Consider the following 25,709-nt stretch of genomic DNA (forward strand, 5'->3'; position numbering starts at 1 on the left):
CCTCAGGACCTCCATTGGAAAAATGTTTAATTTTAATACTTGGTGGTTAAAAACACTGAAGGTGAAAATATTTGATTCTCTTCTCCCCAATTAAATCAGACCTCTTTAAAAATGATTACCAAACAAATATTATTGAATGCCAGGTAATGTGGAGGAAAGGCTGAACATGGATTCTCAAGACCTTTATCCTATTTTGGGTTCTCCTCCTGACAAAGTAGTATAACTATGATCAAGTCCCTTCACTTCTCTTCTCTTGATGTCCATTTCTTTATAAGATGAAGTGACTGAACTCTAGAATCATAACTTGCATGTACTTGAAGAGAGCCATTATATGAATGTCATGTGAAAAAAAATATAGGATTGAAAAAAATTATTGGGATTGGTTTTTTCCTGGATTTAATGAATTTCTCGTGTTTTAGGATGAGGAAAGTTTTATTCAGGCCTTACAGCAGAATACAAACTTTTTATGTGGCTGGAAATCCTTCTTTCACCTAGTAGCAGAGTTCTCTTCCTTCAGGCAACCCTGGACATGTCACCCTGCCTTTCACCTTCAATTACTCCTTCACACACACAAGAAAAATTAAAATCTTTGACACTGTATACAAGACCCTTTCAACCTGGCTTCAACCCATTTTTCTAAGCTTTGCATATTACTCAGTACCCACACCTCACCACCTTGCAAATTCATTGCCCCACTTATTTCTCTGGAGACGCTCTTTACGTGGATGCTTCCCAGGCAGTGTTCATTCTGTGCTCTCCGCCGAGCTTTCCTCTCGTCACTACCATCCATTCATCTTCACCTTCACTGGGGAAGTCCTACTTTAACATCTAGAATGATCTCTGAAGACTTGAACATCTCCAACACCTCCATGCTCCCATTGCTTCTTCTCCTGTGGATGTCTGTCTGTCTGCATGGATGTGTGTCTGCCTCCCTATACAAATGAACTCTCGCAAGCAAGAGTCATGCAATACATCTCTGCTTCTCTTTGAAACTTCACACAGAAGTCAATTAGAAGGTATTTGTTGAATTCAGAGATTTCTAGGGGTGGAAAGAAAAAGAAACATTTATGTACCCGTGATTAAGCCATATGTTGTTTTCCTCTTAACTTCAGAATAATTATGTCGGGTCAGTAACACTCAATTTCAAGAGATTCTTTACCATGTGCAGTGCCTAACTGCATTTTCAAAAGACCTGTGTCTTTAAACATATGTAATTATTATAATTTTAAAGAAGTATTCATCAGTTTAATAGCTATTCTACAAAAATCTAGAATTTGATAGTTGTAAATAATACAAAATATTTGGTTAGTCAATTAACAGTTAATAAATATGTGATGAGTTTATATTACTCATTTTAGAGTGTGTATGAAAATTATATCACTATTTGTATGTACATTTTACCCACTCGAGTGTTTTATTATTTATGAATCCTGAGGAATACGTGATTATTTTTCTCTCCCCATACTTTACCCCCAACAGGCTGCTGTGATTGTCAACAGCAGCAGGATCCACTTTGAAGGTTTGATAAAAGCAGATGAAGATGCTTAAAGATGTCTGTTTGCTGAAAATAACTGGTAACAAACAGGAATATATGTGAGTAAATATAGTGCATCATTCTGATTTTTAAAATAAATGTTTTAAAATGCCTAATGAGTTGTCAAGGGTTTTGTTTGGTCCTAGTGTGGTTTTGTCCTGGTGTGTTTTTGAGTTAAAATGATAATAACAAATTTAGAGATGATTTGTAAATCTTAATCTTTACTTTTCAGAATTGAAATAGAAAGTACCTTAATTTAGAATGTCAGACTTGAAATACTTACATTAGCAAAAAGAACACCTATACCTTGTCACTATAAATTTTATTTTATGGGTACTCCCTATTAATCCAGTTCTTATTAATCCAGTTTTGCTCTGACTAAAAGGGATGGGTAACTAATAGTTACAGTGATGGACATGCTCACTGGCTACAGGTAAAAGATGAAAATAAAATTGAAATTAGTTAAACGTTGGAAAATTAGTCCCTTCTTTTCTGACATCATATTCTACTTTGATTACCGTGATACCACTCCCTCCTGTCACTTATATTTTTGTTTCTCCTTATCAGTCTCTATTGGCTGTTTCTTTGGTGCCAAGTCCTTAAATTTTGGTTCTTCAAGGTTCTGTTCTTGGCCCTCTTCTCAAAGTTCACTCTTTCTCTGGGAGGAGCCACACATTTCTGTGACTTTGGCTACTACACTTGGGCTGGTAATTCCCAAACACATAATAGGCAGTCAGTAGATGGTAGATGTTACCATTATCTGTGTTTCTGGTCCTTACTCACTTATCCAGCTTTACTCATGTTTTCTCAATTGCCAACTTCATCTCTCCACCAGGATGGCCCACAGTCCTTGTGAGCTCAAAATTCACAATATTAAATCAGTAGTTTTTGTTCCAGTCCTTTCTCACCACCCTTTACAATGTATTCTTCTTCCAGGAGTCTCTCTTGTGCTGCACACCTCGTACTGCAGCCAGGAAATCTCAGGACATCCTTGACTTCTCATTTGTTTACTTACAGTCCAAAATACTTAAACCCATTTATAAAAAAGAAAACTACAGACCAATACCTCTTAGGAATATAGATGCAAAAAAAAATCAATGAGCACCACTTTATACCCATTAGGATGGCTATTATTAAAAACACAAAAAACACCAAGTGTTGGTGAAGATGTGGGGAAACTGGAACACTTGTGCATTGCTGGTGAAAAAATAAAATGACACAACTGCTATACAAGATGGTATGTGGTTTCCTCAAAAAATTAAACATAGAATTATCATATGATCCAACAGTTCCATGTCTAGATATAACCAAAAAAATTGAGAGCAGGGACTTGAACAGATATTTGTACACCAATGTTCATAGCAGCATTTTCACATAAACAAAAGGTGGAAACAATCTAAATGTCCACTGACAGATGAATGTATGAATGGATAAACAAAAGGTGGTATATACATACAATGGGATATTATTCATCCTTAAAATAGGAAGGAAATTCTGAGACACGCTATGACATGGATAAATCTTGAAAACGTTATGCTGAGTGAAATAAGCCAGACACAAATTAGCATGTATTATATGATTCTACTTATATGAGATACCTAGAATAATCAAATTCATAGAAACAGAGAGCAGAATAGTGGCTACCAGGGCTGGAATAAGGGAGAATGAGAAGTACAGTGTTTCAGTCTGGGATGACAAAAAGCTCTGGAGATGGATAGTGGTGACCATTGCACAACAATGTGAATGTAATTAATGTCACTGAACTGTACACTTAAAAATGGTTAAAATGGTAAGTTTTATGTTATGTGTATTTTACTATGATAGAAAAAAATCTGAAAAAAGTAAAAAACCCATGAATACAGATGTGAAAAAATATTAGCAAATTGAATTCAGCATTATAAAAAGGAGAATACATCATAACTAAGTGGGGTTTTTCCCAGGAATACAAGGTTGGTTCAACATTCAAAAATCAATCAATATAATTCAACTTATTAACAAACAAAATTTATCTCATAGAATGGGAAATGGTATATGATAAAACTCAATGTCCGTTCATGATAAGAGCTCTCAACAAACTAGGAGCAGAATGGAACTTCCTCAACCTGATGAAAGGGATCTAAGTGAAACCTACAGCTAACATAATGCTAGTGAAAAACAGAAGGCTTTCTCCCTAAATCAGGAAGAAGAATATCAATTCTCACCATTTCTAGTCAAAACTGTACTGGAGTTATAATGAGGCAAGAAGAAGAATATAATATAATGAGGCAAGAAAGAGAAATAACGGGTATTTATATTGGAAAGGAAGACATAAAACTGCCCTTATTCATAGATGATATAACTGTGTACAATTGTGCAGATTCCCAAGGAGCCTATAAAAAAAACCTACTAGAATTAAATGAGTCTTAGAAAATCACAAGATACAAGGTTGATATACAAAAATATAAATATACTGCTATACACTAGCAGTGAAAATTGGAAACTAAAATTTTTAAAAATCAGTATCATTTACAATAACATCAAAAAACATGCAAAACTTAGGGATTAATCTAACAAACTATATGCAAGACTTGTTCACTGAAAACTATAAAGCAGTGCTGAGAGAAACTAAAGAAGACTTCAATTAACGGAGAGATAAACCATGTCAATGGATTGGAAAACTCAATATTGCTCAGCAGTCAATTCTCAAATTGATCTCTATCTACAATGCAATCCTAATAAAAATCCCAACAGGATTTTTTTTCAGAAACTGACACGTGTATTCTTTTTTTGGGGCTGTGATGGGTCTTTGTTGCTGCGCGGGCTTTCTCTAGTTCTGGCAAGTGGTGGCTACTCTGTTGCGGTGTGTGGGCTTCTCATTGCAGTGGCTTCTCTTGTTGTGGAGCATGGGCTCTAGGCATGCAGGCTTCAGGAGTTGCAGCATGTGGGCTCAGTAGTTGCAGTGCGTGGGCTCTAGAGCATGCGGGCTTCAGTAGTTGCAGCACGTGGGCTCAAAGTTGTAGCTCGCAGGCTCTAGAGCACAGGCTCAGTAGTTGTGGTGCATGGGCTTAGTTGCTCCACAGCATGTGGGACCTTCCCGGACCAGGGATCGAACCCGTTTCCCCTGCACTGACAGGCGGATCCTTAACCACTGCGCCACCAGAGAAGTCCCCTGACAAGTGTATTCTAAAATAAATATGGAAAAGCAAAGACCTTGAATAGCCAAAACAATTTTGAGGAAAAAGAATAAAGTTGAAGGATTAGCACTACCTAATTTCCAATTTGACTTTTAAGCAGTTTGGATAATAATCAAGGCAGTGTGATACTGACATAAAAGACAGATGCAGAATAGAGAGTCAAGGAATAGACCCACTCACATATGGTCAATATTTGGCAAAAGTGCCAAGGTAATTTAATCAGGAAAGTATACTTTGCTACAAATGGCGCTAGAAAAATTAGATATCCATATGCAAAAGTAAAACAAAACCCTTAATCCTTCTCTCACAGCATAGTCAAAATTAAATCAACATAGATCATAAACCTAAAAACAAAAGCTAAAATTTTAAAACTCCGAGAAGAACGCTTGTAGGTGTTTTTTTGTTTTTGTTTTCTTAACCTCTGTTTGGGCAAAGATTTCTTGGGACTCAAAAACTACCGCCTAGAAAAGAGTATGTAGATAACTTGACTTCATCAAAATTACAAACTTTTTATCTTCAAAAGACACTATTAAGAAAATTACAAGCCAGAGGGAATTGGTTCAAGGTGGCGGAGTAGAAGGATGTGCTCTCACTCCCTCTTGCGAGAGCACCACAATCACAACTAAAGAAAAAAGACACACGCACCCCACTGTTCATTGCAGCACTGTTTACAATAGCCAGGTCATGGAAGCAACCTAAATGCCCATTGACAGATGAATGGATAAAGAAGATGTGGTACATATATACAATGGAATATTACTCAGCCATAAAAAGGAATGAAATTGGGTCATTTGTAGAGACGTGGATGAATCTAGAGACTGTCGTACAGAGTGAAGTATGTCCGAAAGAGAAAAACAAATATCGTATATTAACGCATATATGTGGAACCTAGAAAAATGGTACAGATGAACCGGTTTGCAGGGCAGAAATTGAGACACAGATGTAGAGAGCAAATGTATGGACACTAAGGAGGGAAAGTGGTGGGGGGGGAGTGTGATGAACTGGGAGATTGGGATTGACATGTATACACTGATATGTATAAGATGGATAACTAATAAAAATTTAAAAAAAATTACAAGCCATACACTGAGAGAAAATATACACAGAACACATATCTGATAACAAAACGTGTATCCGGAATATATAAGAACTGTTACAACTCAAAAATAAGGTGACAATACCTTTAAAAATGGGCAAAGGAGTTGATCAGATACTTTACCAAGGAAGACAGATGATGGCAGAGACACACATGAAGAATATTCAACATCATTAAAAATTACAAATTAAAACCACAATAAGATACCACTACAGACAACAAGAATGGCTAAAATGAAAAAGCCTGACAAGATCCAGTGCTGATGAGGATGCAGAACACTTTATATGTTGTTGGTGGGAATGCAGAATGATGGTATTTTGGAAAATAATTTGACAGTTTCTTTTTTTTTTTTTTTTTTTTGCGGTACGCGGGCCTCTCACTGTTGTTGCCTCTCCCGTTGTGGAGCACAGGCTCCAGACGCACAGGCTCAGCGGCCATGGCTCACGGGCCCAGCCGCTCCGCGACATGTGGGATCTTCCCGGACCGGGGCACGAACCCGTGTTCCCTGCATCGGCAGGCGGACTCTCAACCACTGCGCCACCAGGGAAGCCTGACAGTTTCTTATAAGGTTAACATACATTTACTGTATGACCCAGCAATCCTACTCCTAGTATTTACCCAAGAGAAATGAAAACTTACGTCAACACAAAAACATGTACATGAATGTTCACACAGTTATATGGATAATCACCCCAAATTGGAAATAACCTGAAAGTCCATTATCTAGCGAATAAATGTATGTCTATACAGTGAAAAACTATTCAATCATAAAAATAAACTATTGACACAGACAACATGGATGAATTTAAAGGCATTATGCTAAATGATGGAGGTAGACACAAGAGGCTACAAACTGTATGGTTCCATTTATATGAATTTGGGAAAAGGCAAAATGATAGGGACAGTTGTTACCAGGGACAGAGGTTGCCAGGGACTGTGGTTGCTAGGAACTGAGCCCATGATGGAGGGAGGGGATAATCTGCAAAGAAGCATTAGGAAACTATTTGGATAATACAAATGTTTTATATTTTATCTGTGGTGGTATACCTTTACAACTGTATATATTTGTACATTTGTGGTGATGTGCATTTATATTGTATACAAATGCACACTGTATACTGTATACAAATATGTAATTGTGTACATTTGTCAAAACATCAAACTACACAATTTAAAAAATGAATTTTACTGTATGTAAATTATGCCTCAGTAAACCTAATTTTTAAAAAATCTAATTTAAGATTTTTTAACCTTTAACTTAGTAGAACTAAGAAAGTATTTAAATTTTTATTTTATTTAATTACTAATAACTCTAGTTTGTTATATGCCTGCTGTGGTGGGACCTTTATCTATATTGTGTCATTTAATCTTCATAATAAAGTTAGGTATAATTCCATTTTTATAGATGAGAAAACTACATTGTCCATGTCATCCTGCGATGAGAACCAGGGACTTTTTATGGGGTTTTTTTGCATCTCAAGTATTTATTCAATGCACACATGTTAACTGTACTTAAATCATGCTTCAGAACTTTCGTATAAGGTCTGTGTCTTAAATCCATTTTCAGATGTGGAAACAAGAGGACAGATAAATAACTTTCCTTGGTTTGCTCCTTCTACTCTAATTGACCCCGTATAATGGCACAGTCTTGAATTATTTGTGTGTGTCTTGAATTATTTGTGTGTGTCTGTGTATTCTAATAAAACTTTAGCTATGGACACTGGAATCTGAATTTCATAGAATTTTTTTAAAATTTCATTTTGAAATCATTTTAGATTCACATAAAGTTGCAAAAACTGTCCCGGGAAGTCCCATGCACCTTTCACCCAGTCCTCCCCAATCTTCAAATCTTGAGTAACTGTAGTATACAATCAAAACCAGCAAAATGACATTGGTATAACCCACAGATTCAGATTTTACCAGTTTTACAAGTGTGTGGGTGTCTGGTTCTATGCAATTTTATTACCTTCTTAAATTCATATAAACCACCACCATATTCAAGACACAGAACAGTGCCCTCTTGCTACCCCTTTATAGCCACTCATCCCCTCTCCCCTCATCCCTAACTCCTGGCAACCACTAATTTGTCCTCTATCTCTGTACTTTTGTTAATTCAAGAATAGTATATAAATTGATTCATGCAATATGTGATCTTTGGGGATTTTTTTTTCTCACTCATCATAATTCCCTTGAGAACCTTCCAAGTTGATCCATGTGTCAAGAGTTCATTACTCTTCCTTGTTATTGTTGAGTCATATCTCATGGCATGGATGTACTATAGCTTGTTTAACCATTTACCCAGTGCACAATAGGGTTGTTTCCAGTTTGGTGCTATTAGGAATATAGCTGCTATAAACATTTATGTAGAGGTTTTTGCATGGACATAGTTTTCATTTTTCTGGGATAAATGCCCAAGAGTGCAATTGCTAGGTCATATGGCACGTACATATTTAGTTTTTAAAAAGTGGCCTACCGGGCTTCCCTGGTGGCGCCGTGGTTGAGAGTCCGCCTGCCGATGCAGGGGACATGGGTTCGTGCCCCGGTCCGGGAAGATCCCACATGCCACGGAGCAGCTGGGCCCATAAGCCATGGCCGTTGAGCCTGCGCGTCCGGTGCCTGTGCTCCGCAACGGGAGAGGCCAAAGCAGGGAGAGGCCCGCGTACCGCAAAAAAAAAAAAAAGTGGCCTACCAATTTACATTCCCACCAGCAATCAGAATGATCCAGTTTCTCCACATTCTGGTCGGTGTTGGTATTTATCACTGTTGCTTTAGTTTAGTCATTATCCTAGGTTGTCATGATATATGCTTGTGGTTTTAATGTTTTTCCCTAATGGCTAATGATGTTGAACATCTGTTCATATTGCTCTTGCCGTCTATATATCCTCTTCAGTGAAATGTCTCTTCATAACTTTTGCCCATTTTCAATTTTGTTTTACTGTTAAGTTTTGAGAGTACTTTATATACTGCACATACAAGTCCTTTGTCAAACATGTGGTTTGCAAGTATTTTTTCCCTGTCTTTCCTTTTAGCTTGTCTTTTCATTCTCTTAACAGGGTATTTCTCACTTGAATAATTTTTTTAAAATATTTATTAAACAGTAATTTTCTAAGTAAGCATCTTTAAACAGGGCTAATTAGTGGTTAGAAACTACAGTCTAAAGTGTACATGTTTCTGCTTAGAGTTCTCCATATACAGATATGATAGCACAGAATAAATGATTCATATGTTTTGCCCAATTTCTCTGCATTTTTTTCCATAAAAAATGCTGAAATAACTCACAATATAGTGTCCAAATATCTCTCAGAAACATCCTATCCCTCACCTTATCCTTTTCTCTTTTAACCCTTAAATATTTGTAAAAGGATCAGATTACTCCCTCTCACTTTTTCTGAGGCCAAGGCCCTCTAAGCCTAAGAGGAGGGAAGTTTTGTGCTTTCATGTTAGGAAATCATCATTAATTAATTAAGCTTCACTGAGGTTGTATACAACAGTTGATACCACTTCTTCAGACTACTGGTGTCTTATTAAGGAATTTTTTTTTTAATTAAAAAAATTTTTTCGCCGCACCACATGGCTTGTGGGATGTTAGTTCCCCAGCCAGGGATCAAACCTGTGCCCTCGGCAGTGAAAGTGCGGAGTCCTAACCACTGGACCGCCAGGGAATTCCCTAATTAAAAAAAAAAAAAGAAGACGGAAGTTTTTTTATTTTTTACGGAACTCAAGATATTTTGCTTAATAAAGTATGGGAAATATAGAGCAGGAGTTTAATCTTCACAGTGCCATGGTCTGATTTTTTAAAGATCCCTGTCCAGCAGCAGAGCAAGACAGAGCAAAGTAAAGCTACCTATCCCAGTTGCAGCAAAGGCAGGACACTGGAAATATCTGGGAGGATATGAGGAACGGCTCCGATCAGCCCATCAGCTACACGATACACCTTGACATTGAGGATTAGAGGCTCTGAGTTACAAAAAAAGGGTGGGGGGCAAGTTAAACAGGAAACAGAAGTCATTTGCTTAGATTGTTGTCTACAACGCTGCAGTCTCTGTAAGAGCTGGGTTATACAGCTTGAACTGAAAGAGAAGATTAGTTGAAATCATGATTCCATGTTGGATCAAACAATCCCAAATGACAGTAAGACCATTGTATAATGAACTCCTTCCTTCCATCATCAGGGATATAGTGCCAGATTATCTACTTTTTTGTTGTTGTTAAACATTTATTGTGTGCTAACCAAAAGTCCAGCACTGTGCGGGGCATTGAGAATACAAAAATAAATGAGAAAAGTTCCTGCTTTCAAGAAGTTCACACTCTGGTAGAGCAGAGCAAAAGGAAACAATTGCAAGATGTGATAGATAATATAATAGAGGCATGTAAAAGGGGGGAATCATCAATTCTGCCTGGGAATAGTAAAGTCATGAGGAAGAGACATTTGAGCTAGAACTTGCTAGAGGCGTTTAAACCAAATGTTTAGGGCTTCCCTGGTGGCGCAGTGGTTGAGAGTCTGCCTGCGGATGCAGGGGACACGGGTTCGTGCCGCGGAGCGGCTGGGCCCATGAGCCATGGCCGCTGAGCCTGCGCGTCCGGAGCCTGTGCTCTGCAACGGGAGAGGCCCCAGCAGTGAGAGGCCCGTGTACCGCAAAAAAAAAAAAAAAAAAAAAAACAACCAAATGTTTATTTTTCTTCCATTATTAATGTAAAACATTAGAGAAAATTTAGAAAATTGAACTGAGTTTTCTAGGATGAGTTTATCAGGTAAAAGTCTAACATTTTAGAGAAATCAAAATCATTCTTTCATATATTCATTCAGCAAGTATTTATTGCCTCAGCCCCCTGCTCGATTCCAGGAATGCAACAAACAGTTCTTGCCACAAGGCGCTTTCAAGCTGGTGGGATGACAGTGATCAAAGACAACTGCCACACAATGTGAAACTGCATAGCAAGCACGGGAGGCTTTGGAAGCACCTGGCAACCTCTAATCTGGATAGACTGAAGACACTGAGATTTACACTGTCAGGCCAGGGTTATATTAGGCACTGTCTTGATTTCATGTTTTATTAAATTTGATGACATTTCAAAATGTGAAAAAGTGAAGTGGAAAAGTATGAGAAACCCCTAGGACTGTGCCTAACTTCGCCAATGAACAAACATTTCAGCACAAATGTAGTAACTCTGGGAGTTACGCCTAGTTTGCCTGCACTTTTCCATTCCCCTTCCCGTTGACAAACAGAGTCTCCTAAGGGTTACCTTGGTAAGATTTAGGTGGGAAAAAGAACGTCAGTCCAGCCAAGAGGCCCTCTGCCATAGCAGATGCAGCAAGCGTTGGAAGTCATGTTTCTTCCAAAACTCTTGACCTCCTTCTCTGAGCCCAGTTCTGTGCTAGCTCCGTGCGTAAACGAAGACTAAACGCCTGCAAAGTGAGCAAACGAAACAGCAAAGAAACTCACACCGGGTAATCGTGGGGAAAGAAACATTTAACAGTCTTCATATACTCTCATACTTTAATTTAACTCTTATCACAACTGGATCCATCCAGGCGATCAAACAGGTTCATAGAAGAGACGGGCAGCGACCTGCTCGAGGCCACAACGCTGAGAGCACACAGCCAACGCCCTGCCCCGGGGGCGCAAGCGCCACGGCGCGGCCCGCAGCGGGAGAGCCCCGGGCCTCCGAGAATTCCGGCCCAACACCCAGAACGTGCGGTGGGCGCCTCCCTTTCTCCTCCCCGGTTCTGCAATGACTGGCACCGCGCCGGGCTCGCCAGGCTTCGTCGGTCTCAGCCGGACGGCCGAAAAGGAGGTACCTGCGTGGTCTGGGCCTCGCCGCCGCCCCAGGCCCGGCCGACTCCCTGCGTGCTCCGGAGTCGAAGACGCTCTGAGAAGAGGTAGGTGGCGTCCGGATCCCGCCACGTCTCGGACCTCGAAGCCCCTCCTGCGCCCCCCAGCACCAGTCCTCGCCACCGCCCCGGGGCCCGGCTCCGCCCCACCGCCCACGCAGGCCCGCCCGCCGCCCGCGGCCGGAAGCCGGGCCGCCTCGCGCTACAAATGCCTGAGTGGCTGCGCAACTGTGGGCAGTTGGTCGGGCCGCAGGGTCTTACCAGTCAGCGTGAGTGCGGGAGGCCCGGAGGGGGCGTTGCGGCGGGGTCGCCTGGCTTGGTGTCCTTCCCAGTCCGTGTGTCCTGCGAGCCCGAGTCTGCGGCGCTCTCCTTCCAGCGGCGCGGGGGCTTCGCGGGCCGGGCGGCGCGGCAGAGATGTGCTCGACGCCGGGGCTGCCGATGCCGGGGGCCTCGCTGGTGCTGCGGGTGTCCTTCGTGGACGTGCAGCCCGAGGTGATCCCCGTGCAGTTCTGGGGGCTGGTGGGCGAGCGGCGGGACGAGTACGTGAGGCTGAGCCGGGAGATCCAGGAAGCGGCGGCGGCCGCGCACGGCCCGTGGGCGCTGGGCGGCACCTCAGCCTCGCCAGGCGAGCTGTGCCTGGTGCAGGCGGGTCTGCTGTGGCACCGCGGCCGCGTGGTTAGCCGGCAGGCACAGGAGAGCCGCGTCTTCCTGCTGGACGAGGGTCGCACCATCACGGTCGGCGCAGGCTCGCTGGCGCCTGGGCGCAGCGAGTTCTTCCACCTGCCGTCGGAGGTGCTGGGCTGCGTGCTGGCTGGCCTGGTGCCTGCGGGCCGTGGCGGCGTGGGCGGGGGCGAGCCCCAGCACTGGGCTGCCAGCGCCGTGGACTTCCTTAGCAACCTGCAGGGCAAGGAGATGCACGGACGGGTCCTGGACGTGATGCTGCTCCACCGCCTGGTCCTCCTGGAGGTGCCCGAGCTGTACCAGCAGATGCAGGAGCTTGGCCTGGCTCGGCAAGTGCCCGACGGCCTTTTCCGCTCCCTGCTCAAGCGCTACCTCTCGGCCACCGCGGCTGTCCTGGGCCCCGGGGCCCCGGTCGTCCCCCGAATCCCGCCCACGCAGGAGCAACCTGGCCTGGATTACTTCTACCCCCAGCTGCAGCTGGGCGTGACGGAGCCCATGGTGGTCACCCAGGTATGCCATCCCCACCGCATTCACTGCCAGCTCCGCAGCCTCTCACAGGAGATCCACCGCCTCTCCGAGAGCATGGCTCAGATATATGGGGGTTCCCCCGGGACAGGGGATGAGAACTATACCAGTGCCACCTGGGAGGAGAGGGAGGAGAGCCCAGACAAGCCGGGCTCTCCGTGCGCATCCTGCGGGTTGGATGGACATTGGTACAGAGCGCTCTTGCTTGAGATTTTCCGGCCCCAGCGCTGTGCCCAGGTACTTCATGTGGACTATGGAAGGAAGGAGTTAGTGAGTTGTAGTAGCCTTCGCTACTTGCTGCCCAAATATTTTCGAATACCAGTGGTGACATACCCTTGCGCTTTGTACGGACTCTGGGATGGTGGCAGAGGCTGGTCTCAGTCACAGGTCAGTGACCTGAAGGCACTGTTTCTGGGCCAGGCAGTGAACGCAAAGATTGAATTTTACTCTTCCTTTGAGCATGTGTATTACGTCACCCTGTATGGAGAAGATGGGATTAATCTTAACTGTGTGTTCGGAGTACAGTCCTGTTGCTTGGCTGACCGATTCCTTCAGAGCCAGGGAATAGAGGAGGAGGAGGGGGGCGGGGAGGAGGAACCGGAAACAGCTTTTCAGTCTCAGTCTCCTGCTGAAGAAGTGGATGAAGAGATTTCACTCCCAGCCTTGAGATCTATCAGGTTAAAGATGAACGCCTTCTATGATGCCCAGGTGGAGTTTGTGAAAAATCCTTCTGAGTTTTGGATTAGGTTGAGGAAACACAACGGCACCTTCAGCAAATTGACGAGGAGAATGTGCAATTTCTATGCCTCTGCCAGTAAGCTGGATGGTGTTGTTTTGAAACCTGAAGCCAATGACCTTTGCTGTGTGAAATGGAAAGAAAGTGGCTATTATCGGGCTATGGTCACCCGATTAGATGACAAGAGTGTGGATGTATTCTTCATTGACCGGGGCAATTCAGAAAATATGGACCGGTATGATGTGAGAATGCTGCTCCCTCAGTTTAGGCGGCTACCAATACTGGCCCTGAGGTGCACCCTGGCTGATACTTGGCCTTTGGGAAAAAATTGGAGCCAGGAGGCAATTTCCTTTTTTAAAAAGACTGTGCTCCACAAAGAATTAGTTATCCATGTCCTTGATAAGCAGGATAGTCAGTATGTTGTTGAGATTCTTGATGAATCAAGAACAGGGGAAGAAAACATTAGTAAGGTAATTGCTCAGGCTGGATTTGCCAAGTATCAGGAATTTGAAACAAAGGAAAATATTTGCATAAGTGCCCACTCTCCAGGGCATGTTTCAAACCATTTTACTGCAGACAATAACAAAATATCTTCTGCCAAGAAGAAAGTAGAACACAGAGTCAAGAGAGAGGGTGAAACTACAGCTGTTCCAGAAACTGTGAATGACACAACAGTTGTGACCAACTTTTCAACTGGACTAGTAGTACAGGACAAAGAGAAGAGAGTGTCTGTTTATTCTGCTCTTGTACAGAATTTCTTGGACACTAAGCCAGGCTCTTTTTGTAAAGAGGAGCTAGAAGTTGGAAGTACAGTAGAAGTCAAAGTGTCTCATGTTGAAAACCCTGGCTATTTCTGGTGCCAGCTGACCAGGAACATAGAAGGATTTAAAGCGCTAATGTGTAGTATTCAGGACCATTGCAAGAATACAGCCACTCCCTACCAGGGAACCACCCCTGCTTGCTTGGCAAAACGAATAGCAAATGGAAAATGGTCCAGAGCTCTGATTACTGGGGCACAATCTTCAGAGCATGTCAACGTCATATTTGTAGATTATGGAGAGGAAGAAACGGTATCTGTGAAGAATATTTATTCAATTAGTGAAGAGTTTCTCAAGGTTAAGGTTCAAGCTTTTAGGTGCAGCCTTTATAATTTAATTCAACCAACGGGTCACAATCCTTTTGTTTGGGATGAAAAGGCAATCCAAGCTTTTAGTGAATTTGTGCATAAGGCATGGGAAGACAATGTAGAATTAAAATGCACAATATTTGCTTTGGCTTCCATTCACGTTGAAGAACTGTTTAATGTCGTGGATTTGCTAACACCTTTCCAGAGTGCATGCCATTTTTTGGTAGAACAGAGACTTGCAAGACCAGTAAAACTTCAGGAGCCTCTGGAGTCCTCTGTTCAGCTCCATTCTTACTACTATTCTACACATGATATGAAAATTGGAAGTGAAGAATCAGTGTATATAACACATGTCAATGACCCTTGGACATTTTATTGCCAGCTGGGAAGAAATGCAAATATTTTAGAACAGTTGTTATATCATATTACACAATTAAGTAAAGTTTTGCTGAATTTAAAAACATCTCCCTTGGTCCCCAGCACATTGTGCCTTGCCAGGTATACTGACGGAAACTGGTATAGGGGGATAATCATAGAAAAAGAACCAAATAAAGTCTTTTTTGTTGATTTTGGGAATATTTATGTGGCAACAAATGATGATCTGCTTCCAATACCTAGCGATGCATATGACGTCTTACTTTTGCCCATGCAAGCCATTAAGTGTTCATTATCTGATATTCCTGATCATATACCAGAGGAAGTTACAACGCGGTTTCAGGAGACTATTTCAGATAAGTTATTGAAGGCTTTGGTTGTAGCAAGAGATCCAGATGGAAGACTGATTATAGAACTATATGATGACAGTATTCAAATTAATGCTAATATTAATGAGAAGTTAGGACTCCTGGGTTCCAAAGGTGGAACAAGAAAAAAAGAAAGTGAATCACTCCTCTTTACAACTGAAACTCTTGAAGCAAAAAAGGAAGCTGTGAAGTTGTCACCTACAGAGTATTTAAGTAAATCAATAGAGAACAAATCAGACAGTTTGGTGATCTTAGGAGAATCATACAAACCTAAGATCAGCTCATCATGTAAGGAAATCAAATTTTTATGCAGTTCAATGAAGACAAACTTAGTCACTCAATATCAGGACTCTGTGGCAAATAAAAATAACCAAGTGTCTCCATTACCAGTAGAAAAGAAATTAGTAAGTTCGGCTGAGCCCCCTTTGAAAGCCACAAAACTAGAAGCCACTCTTCCAGAGAGAAAAATAGGAGATTCATGTAACAAAGGTTCGCCTCTAAAATTTTCTGAGTTCCCTCAGAAGACTATAATGCCTGGCTTTAAAACAACTGTGTATGTTTCTCATATAAATGACTTTTCAGACTTTTATGTTCAACTAACAGAAGATGAGGCTACAATTAATAGTCTTTCAAAGAGGTTAAACACTGTTAGAACAAGTCCTGAATATTATGCAGGTCCACCTTTGCAAAGAGGAGATATAATATGTGCTGTTTTCCCAGAAGACAATTTATGGTATCGTGCTGTGGTCAAGGAACAACAACCCAATGACCTTCTCTCTGTGCAGTTTATAGATTATGGCAATGTTTCTGTGGTTCACACCAACACAGTAGGCAAACTTGACCTTGTTAATGCACTATTACCCAGACTGTGCATTCACTGTTCCTTAAGGGGACTTGGGGATCCTAAGATTTTAAACCATAAGGAAATGATTCGTTACTTTTCCCGAAGGACAGAGGAGGCTCAACTAAGATGCGAATTTGTTCAATTTCAAGACAAATGGGAAGTTATTCTTGCTGATGAACGTGGGGTCATAGCGGAAGATATGATGAGCAGATATGCTTTCAATGAAAAATCTCAAATCGGACTTTCTACCCAAATAATTAAAGGTGCCTGTTCAAAGTCTGTCAACAAAACAGACGTAGACACTTCTGTATTTCTTAACTGGTATAATCCAAAGATGAAGATGATACGAGCTTATGCCACGGTGATCGATGGACCTGAATATTTTTGGTGTCAGTTTGCGGACACAGAGAAACTTCGGTATTTAGAAGTGGAAGTACAAACTGCTGGAGAGCAGGTGACAGCTTGGAGAAGCTGCATCCCCTGCCCTCATATTGGAGATCCTTGCATAGTGAGATACAGAGAAGACGGGCATTATTACAGGGCACTTGTCACCAATATTCGTGAAGATTCTCTTGTGTCCGTCAGGCTTGTGGACTTTGGAAACGTTGAAGATTGTGTGGACCCCAAAGCCCTCTGGACCATCCCTTCTGAACTGTTGGCAGTTCCCATGCAAGCCTTTCCATGTTGCCTCTCAGGATTTAATATTTCAGAAGGTGCATGCCCTCAAGAGGGAAATGACTACTTTTATGAAATAGTAACAGAAGATATATTGGAGATAACAATATTAGAAATCAAAAGGGATGTTTGTGATATCCTTTTAGCCATTGTTGACTTGAAAAGCAAAGGTGAAAGTATTAGTGAGAAAATGAAGAAATATTCTAAGATTGGTGTGAGTGACAGTGACCTGCCCTATGAAGAAAATGACCCAGACATAAAGGGAGCTCTTGGGTCCCCCAGTCCCGACGTTGGACTTCAGAAACCAAGTAGCAAAGCTGGACAAGGGAAAGCACTCTATGTTGAATCACAGACAGGTAAACTCTTGGAAAGAATTGGCACAGACTTAAACATCATTGAAACCAAACCAGGTAAATTCTTTGACCCTGAAACTGATAACATTTTTGAAACTTTTGAAAACCCAGGCAAAGATGAAATTGGCACTGAGACGCTGGAAGGTAAAGTCGGGTGCCATCTGGGTGACAAAGCAAAGTTTGATGATAAGTACCTAATTACAGGATTTAGCACATTGTTACCACATGCCACTGAAACAAAGGAGGCACTGGAACTGAATTCCTTTGAGGTGGAACTTTCTCCTGATGATGAGTCCAAAGAATTGCTGGAGCCGGAATTCATTGAATTGCAGCATTCCTTAGTTGCAGATGAGGGGAAAGAAGAGCTGGGCCTGGTGCCTCTGTCTGTACCTCTTCCCCAAGTCCGTGACCCAGCGGCCAACCTGCCACCATTGCCAGGGCTACTACCCTTCAACTGTGAAGCCAAGAAACATCCTGAACTAGAATTACCTACAGCCCAGCTGAGTCTAGAGGGCAAAATAAACCCTTTGTCTTTAAGAGTTAGTCAGAAAGCCCAAGAATCCCTGTGTGCTGAAGATACAAGAAGGTCCAGTTGTGCGGAATGCTTTGATGAGGACCATAGGCTGTGCCAGCACGGAAAGACCTGCTATGCCAATACACAGATTGAAATGAATATCTATAAAGAAGAATTTACAGAATATACATCTCTGTTTAGAGATGCTGTTTCATCGTTGAACTCTGTGTTTTCTGAAGAAGAACCCAGAAGGAAACACAATCACGCTTTACCAGATCATGTCTCGGGTATGTGCAGTTTTTGTTGTTGTTTTTTCCCATTTGCTTTTACTTAACTAAGTGAAAAGTACTTATTTGTTTTAAAGAAAACAGAATAAGTCTTATTTGAATTTGTAAAATATTAATTTGGGGGAGGGAAGATTAAAACCTGAGAAGAGAATCAGATTTGGATTTTACGAAGGGTATTTTAAACGTGGGTAATTAAGTAGTAAAATCAACGTAAAATAATTCTTTATATGCTGGGTGAAATGCTGAATTATTAATTTTGCTTTTAAAAATAGAATGCTTCAAGTCTATGTCTCCAAAATGTAATCACATTTAAAATATAAACAAATCATCTCTAAAATCAAGAGGTTATGTTTTTTGGTAAGTTTTGAAAAATATAGTGTTCCTTTACCAAGCATAACGTAGGCATGAATTTACAGTAGGGATCATTTCAGCACAGTTTTAAGAATTAACTGTTTTGCTTCATCATATACCTTGCCATTCGTTTAGAAGCCCTTAAAAAAACGGAGTTAGGGAGCCTGTATTAAGGAAGTTTACAGCCATGAGTAAATATTGGAGAACATTTATTGTCATTAACTTTTTTATAAATTATTTTTGCTGCTATTTTCTTGGCTACTTAATGAGATTTGAAAGTTACACAAAATAGCTATCTTTTAGGGTTTTTTAAAATAATCAGACTTTTTAAGTGTCAATTTTTATATTATTAGATTTGAGCCATTGTACAAAATAGAGAAAACAATAGACTAAGGAGAATGAAATCATCATAATCCCACCACCAAGAAATGGCCACCGTGAATGCTATGATGGTGTATATACTTCCTTCCTGACGTTTCTCACCCTTTCTGTGTGTGTCTACTTACATACAGTTTAAAAAACTAACTAGAGGTCATACTGTCATACAGTCTTCAATTCTGCATTTTAATCCCTTAAATATGCTTTCAAAAATATTTTAGGGCTTCCCTGGTGGCGCAGTGGTTGAGAGTCCGCCTGCCGATGTAGGGGACACGGGTTCGTGCCCCGGTCTGAGAGGATCCCACATGCCGCAGAGCGGCTGGGCCCGTGAGCCATGGCCGCTGAGCCTGCGCGTCCGGAGCCTGTGCTCCGCAACGGGAGAGGCCACAACAGAGAGAGGCCCGCGTACCGCAAAAAAAAAAAAAATTTTTAGTTTTGTAGTATGCCATCCTGTGGATGTATGGTAATTTATTTAAATACCATCCTGGATTTTTAGTCCTCATTGTCACATTTTAATAATAAGTAACAGCTTTGTGATAAAAATGTCTGCTCACTTGTATGTACCATGCTGCTTTGCTGTAGAAATGGCTGTTGTAACCACAGACCACATTACATGTGGCAGTAATAGCCAGCTTTAAGTAGTAACTCTCAATGTTAGAAGTCAGATTCACATCCTTAAAAAAAACAGCACATCATGGTCTTGTTTATTGAGGAGAGCGGTAAGGAATTGTACGGGGAAGAGCCACTGGAAAAATTTAAAAATAAAATCGAGGGAGGGAGACTTAGAACATGTTGTACCATATGTGATATTGATGATACGAGAATAGTAAATGCATGTTAGGGAAAAGCTTTGCTTGCATATCTTTAAGGAATTAAGAGGTATGCATTGAGTCTTGCTCTATTCAATTTGGCAGCTCAACCAGAGAACACCTACACTCTGAAAGGATTTACTGTCGGATCCAAATGTGTTGTGTGGTCAAGTCTAAGAAACACGTGGTCTAAATGTGAGATTTTGGAATTAGCTGAAGAAGGCACAAGGGTATGTAAAACTGAAGTAATTTGTCTCAAAATGTACTTGCAGATGGTTAAGGAAATTTTACCAAACTTTATCAGACTAGAAAATCCAATTGAATAGATTATTTACCTGCTCATTCCCCCTGATAATTTGATGCAGTGCAAAAATCATTCAAAAAGTTCATATTATAAGCATCCAATGCTCTTTCATCTCCCTTACTCCCGAAATCCTATCTATCAGTCACTGAGCTCTGCACTTTCCACTTCTTATCTCTTAGTTAAAACTTTTTATACCTAATGCCACTGTCTTGATTAAGTCTCTCATTTCACAGCTAGATGCCTCTAATAACCTTCTATTGGTTTACTTCTAGTCTTTATTCAGTTGATTCTCCACACTGCCAGTGTGAAGTTTGTCAAATGCAAATCTGACTCCATCATTCGCTTGTGGAAAACCTCTTGGAAACCTCCAGTAGATTGTGTTTTTCCTGTGGTCTGAAAACCACCTTAATCAGAATCACCTGGCACATTTCTTAAATGCATTGATAGATTCCTGGACCTTGCCCTGGCTGGCTGATTGAGAACTTCCAGGGGAAGGGCCAGTAACGTATACTCTTGCACCAGGAAAATTTGAGATCCTCAAGTCTAGAAAAGTCATTAACATGCCACAGGAGGTTCTCTGGGGTTGAGCATCCATGTACCTCTCCAGCCTTAGGTCTTACTCCTTTGGGTTTTGTGTCTTATATTAGATGAACACCATACTGCTTGATTTCTCTTATATATACTCTTGTGTTTGGCTTCTTTGATATAGTTAATACTGCAGTTCTATTTGCCTGTATTCTGTCCCCTTCCCAAACTGGATAATTTCCACTTATCTTTAAAAGATTAGCCATTGCCTCTTCCAGGAAGCATTCACTAGCATTATTTTCTAAATCTCTCCATCTCTTCACTCCTCTCTGTCCCCCGCCAACAAAAGCTTTATACCTGTATTGTATTCCTATACCTCCTATTGCAGGAGCCTGTACTTCCTACACTGTATTGTAATTGTCTGCTTAGTGGTCTGTTTCTCCACCAAATTTTGAACTTCTTGAGATCTAAATTTTATGCCTTTGATCTCTAGGCATAGATACTCAATGTACATTTTTTGAACTGAAGTGCCATTGAGTTGAAATGTAATATTGATGTTTAATAAAATCATTTAATTACCTTTTAAAGTATTTCCTTTTAAAAACGGTTGCTGTGGTACATAAATCAGTTACAGCTTTTGGAATGATCAGTTTTTACTATTTTTTTTTCTCCTGTAGGTTTTGAACCTTTCAAATGGTATGGAAGAGGTAGTGAACCCTGAGAATGTCTGGAATGGTATACCCAAATTGGATAAGAGTCCATGTGAGGTATGGGTTTATGTAAATAGTAATTAATGAAAGTGTTCTCTTTCATTTTGAAAGGTGACTGGAACTATTTCCAAAGCCCTTGTGTTTAGGAATAATAGAGGAAAAAATACTACTGTTGTAATAATAACAGTAGAAAATAGCAATAATGCAATGTTTCTGGATTTTATGCCCAGTATCTCTTATTAATGTTTTACTGATTGATTTTCATTTGGGGATTTAAAAAAAGGAAAATAGGCATTTGTGACCTTTATGAAATACGTTTGATGCAGAAAATCTGGGAATATGGCAAAGTTAAAAAGAGGAAGTATCAATCACCTGTAATACATCCTTCCAAAGGCAAATGGACTGATCAGTTTGGTTTTCTTTAATAATCTTTCTGTTTATATGGAATATAAATATATCATCTACATATTTTGAACATGGCTGATTTCATTGTACATTCAGTTTTATATTCTGTGTTCTTCATTTAAGATTATACGGTAGGCAATCTCCCATGCTGTTATGATATGTCTAGACATTTGAGTTTATCCTGTTTGCAGTTTGTTGAACTTCTTGCTACAAAATCTGTATCTGGTAGTTCCAGTATCTCGTCATGGCAGGGTTTTCATCTACTGATTGTCTTAAGAAATGATTAACTTTTCCTCGTTCGTTGTATGTTGAGTAATTTTGGATTATATTCTGAATGTTTTGAGTATGATGTTGTAAGACTTTGGAGGCTGTTAAAATCTTCTGGAAAATGTTAAAGTTTTTGTATTAGCAGGTGGTCAACCTGATTAGGTTCATACCACAAGTTCTCTCTCTCTCTCTCTGTGTTTGGTGGTTCCAGTGTCAGGTTAGTCTTCAACGTCTTTGCTATAATGTTTGGGTCTGCCCAGGGCATAAGCCACAGAGGAGTTAGTCTAGAACTTGGGCAGAGGTTTATACAGTCACTTAGGGGTTAAAGACTTAGTTATGCTTTTCTTTTCTTGATTCTGTTCTGCATTTGCATCGTTCGGGATGACCTTAGGTTCACATATAATATTAGGGGTTCAAATTTTCCAATTCCTTTCCTCTCTGAGATTTCCTCCATACTTTGAGGCTCCAAGGGTCCTCTCTTATTCAGCCCCCAGGGGACCCGTTTCCTGGTCCTCTGGCCAGAAAGCATGCTTCTCCCCGTGTTTCCCTGTGAAACCAGTGCTGACCAGGCAGCTCTGTTTGACAGGCCTGCCTCTGGCGTGAAGCAGATAGAGAAAAGAGAGAAAACCCACACACCCCACCCCCTGCCTCTGGACTCTTCAGATAACAAAGGTCTGTTTTCCTCAATCCACTGGCCAGCGTCTCCTCTCAGATTTGTAGGTGCCTGCACTGTGACTGCTGTGCAGAAAAAAAAACAGTGAAGGGGTTCCCCCCACCACGCCCCACCCTTTAGTATTTGGGGCCTCTTTGCCCACTCCACTGGCTAGAAAGAGGGGATTTCGCTCAGTTTTGCTGCCCACCCCAGCCTGGCAGCTCTGATTTGGCCCAATATCTGGTCAAAAAACAAGAGAAAAAGAAGAAAAAAAAGAGAAAAAACCAACAACCCTGTGAAACTCATCCGTTTGGGGTCGTTATTCAAGTTTTTACTACAGTCCTTCTATATTTCTGATCCCATTTACTTTTCAGAAGCCTCAGGTAGTTGCTTTTTGTATTCTTTCCAGAATTTTCCATTGTAATCAGTGTAAGTCAGCTTACTCCATCTTGGCTGCAACCAGAAGGCCATAGCTGCATAATATTACATGACATTACTGGACAATGATTCATTAAACCATTTCTCCTCTTGTTGGACATTTAGGTCATTGAATTTGTTCACTATAAAAAAATCATTGACCTTCTTCACCTCTTGAAAGCTGAAAATTGGAAAAGGACACTTGAGTCCCTGCATGGAATGCTACAGTGGAGATATTCCAGATAAATGGGTATTTGAAGAATAGAAAATATACTTGATGTTATTCTTCATTATAAAATCAAATTGGCATAGTCTTAATAGGATTACTTTTTGTTGTTCACCATTTTTCTGTTGTATCTATGGGCCCCTTTCTGATTTTAATTATTTTGTATTTATAATAAAGAAGTTGTAGTAATCCAAAGGTTTCTTTTGTTAGGCTGTATTCCGGACAGTGGGAAAAGATCTTTACTGCCTGTCATTGGATGATACTGTGGTCAAAGGTAACTTGTGTTTTTAAAACAAAATACTTTTACCAACCAGAATTGCCAAGTCTTTAAGGTATGATTACCCTGAATCCCTCAAATAAAAATGGTTCATCCATTTCCATGGATGTTAGCAGTAGGAAAATAAAAACCACTTCAGCTAAAAATGGTGATAAGTAAATAAGAAGGAGATTTCTTGAAATACAGGGAATTTGATTGACTTGATCTTGAAGGTGTATGATAAATTCATATTTTAAAGGATTTTTTCAGTGTTAGCTCAGATGTTCAAATGATCTTTGTTAAATAATCTCTTGGAATTTCTTTTGAGATTTTTAGTGTATATGATGATCCTATTTTTTGGATGTTCCTGGTTATTGCATGATCTTGTTTGTAAGTAGCACACTGATTCTTAGATTGAGGCACATGGAGAATGAAATCAGCTTTTGGTGACTTTAGTATTATGTGAAAAATACGCACTAATGAAAGAGAACAAAGAACTAATTGGTTATCAGCCTTGCCAAATATCATCCTAGAAAAATATAAAATATGCCGATTTCATAACCTTTTTCGAGAAGTTTTATATGATAATAGGTACAATGTGAGAACCAAAATATTTTTAAAAATCACGTCAGTCAGAATAATTCCCTGTAGTAATTAGAATGCTCATCTCTTCCCTCTCCCCATTTTTAGAGGACATTAATTTTGTCATGGTAGCACCCATGTAAAGAATTTTCTTGGGACTTCCCTGGCGGTCCAGGGGTTAGGACGCGGCGCTTCCACTGCAGGGGGCACAGGTTCTATCCTGCTCGGGGAACTAAGGTCCTGCATGCTGCAGCATGGCCCCCCGCCACAAAAAAAAAAATTCTTATTTTTATCTTTCTTTCTCAACTTGAGGTTTTTCTCTTCTTGTTTCAGAAAAGAGGTCTGGAGATGACAGAGATTTAACTGCGTCCATAAACGTGGCCAGTGAGTCAGGAGCTGCTCTTACACAAGTGCTACCTCGCCCAGACCAACAGAATATTTCAGAAAATTGAGGGCACGTAATCATAAGAAGTTGTCGTTTCCGAAAAGCTTGATATGTGTCAAAAACAAAACAGATCTCAGGCTGCCTGTGTAGTGTATTTATAGTGCTATTTCTGCATATACGGAGCTGGGATCTTTCCTCTCCCTTTAAATGTGTTATCTTTCTAATCAGTTGGATTTATTTTGCTAAACAATTTGCTAACACATTACTCACACTGCAAAAAAAAATATTTGGGTTTCTTCTAAATATAGTGTTTAAAATAGAAAATTATAGGTTTATGACAAGCATATTATATGATGCTACTTGGGAGGATGGCTTTGTTAGCAGTAAGTCCTTCAAAATTTTTGTTTTCTTTCTGAAGCTTTGCCTTTCTGTCTAGCTTTGACTAATATTCTGTTTGAATTTAGAAGTATACTAATATGACACAAGATTTGAATAAAGTTTGTCCTTAAAAGTATAGTGGTATCATTACATTAAAAAGGAAATATCTGTGGTTCTGGAATATCTGTAGTCATGGAACGAACCACCATTCTTCAATTGGGGGAAACACAGTAATATTAAATGTTAGCTTTTATGTGTTAATCACTCAGTTCGTACTTTAAATGCATTTTCTCATTTAATCCTTGATTCTGAGGTGCATATTAATGTTATCCACATTTTATAGGTGAGACAATTGAAGATTTTTAGAGAAGATAAATAATTTTTCTAATGTCAAAGAGCTAGCAAATCTCGGAGGCTTGATCAAACCTAGACCCATCTAACTTCAAAGCCCAAGCTTTTAAAACATGGTTTTGCATAAGTGGTAGTATGCAAAGTATAGGTCCTAGCTTTAGGAAACAGATCTTAGCTATATGCTGCTTATTAGATATGTGACCTGCGTAGGTTATTATAACATTGTTGAGTCTTGACCTTCCTCATCTGTAAAATGGGGTTAATAAAACCTTTCTTTCAGTGGTTTTAAGATTAGAACTAATTTATGTAAAGTGCCAGAAAAGGAGTAGGCATTTGATAAATATTTCCTTCTTTCCCCCAAAAGATACTCAGTATGCACTATGGTAGGTTGTATTTTTTAAACTTTAACTCACTGGATCCTTTCAGCAGTTACTTTCTCCTTTCAGCATCAGCATGTGCCACCAACAAAGGATTTTAAAGAGGTGCTATTGAATGGGACATCAATACAATTGGAATGGTTATCCATTTCTAAAATGAGTAAGGAGGTTTGCTACATGTGAATGGGGAAAAAGATGTATGTATATGAAACATTA

General features: G+C 40.4%; 1 protein-coding gene across 1 annotated transcript; it reads left to right on the forward strand.

Moving 5' to 3' along the window:
• Positions 1-12,050: 12,050 nt before the first annotated feature.
• Positions 12,051-24,365, forward strand: TDRD6 (tudor domain containing 6; the record flags this gene model as incomplete). Its single annotated transcript, XM_082638893.1, has 4 exons — positions 12,051-18,120; positions 19,764-19,888; positions 21,165-21,254; positions 24,336-24,365. The coding sequence occupies 4 exons, from the start codon at positions 12,051-12,053 to the stop codon at positions 24,363-24,365; spliced, it is 6,315 nt and encodes a 2,104-aa protein (XP_082495019.1).
• Positions 24,366-25,709: the final 1,344 nt, after the last annotated feature.

This window comes from Mesoplodon mirus, assembly GCF_964341445.2.
Source record: "Mesoplodon mirus genome assembly, chromosome: 12".
Lineage (NCBI taxonomy): Eukaryota > Metazoa > Chordata > Mammalia > Artiodactyla > Ziphiidae > Mesoplodon > Mesoplodon mirus.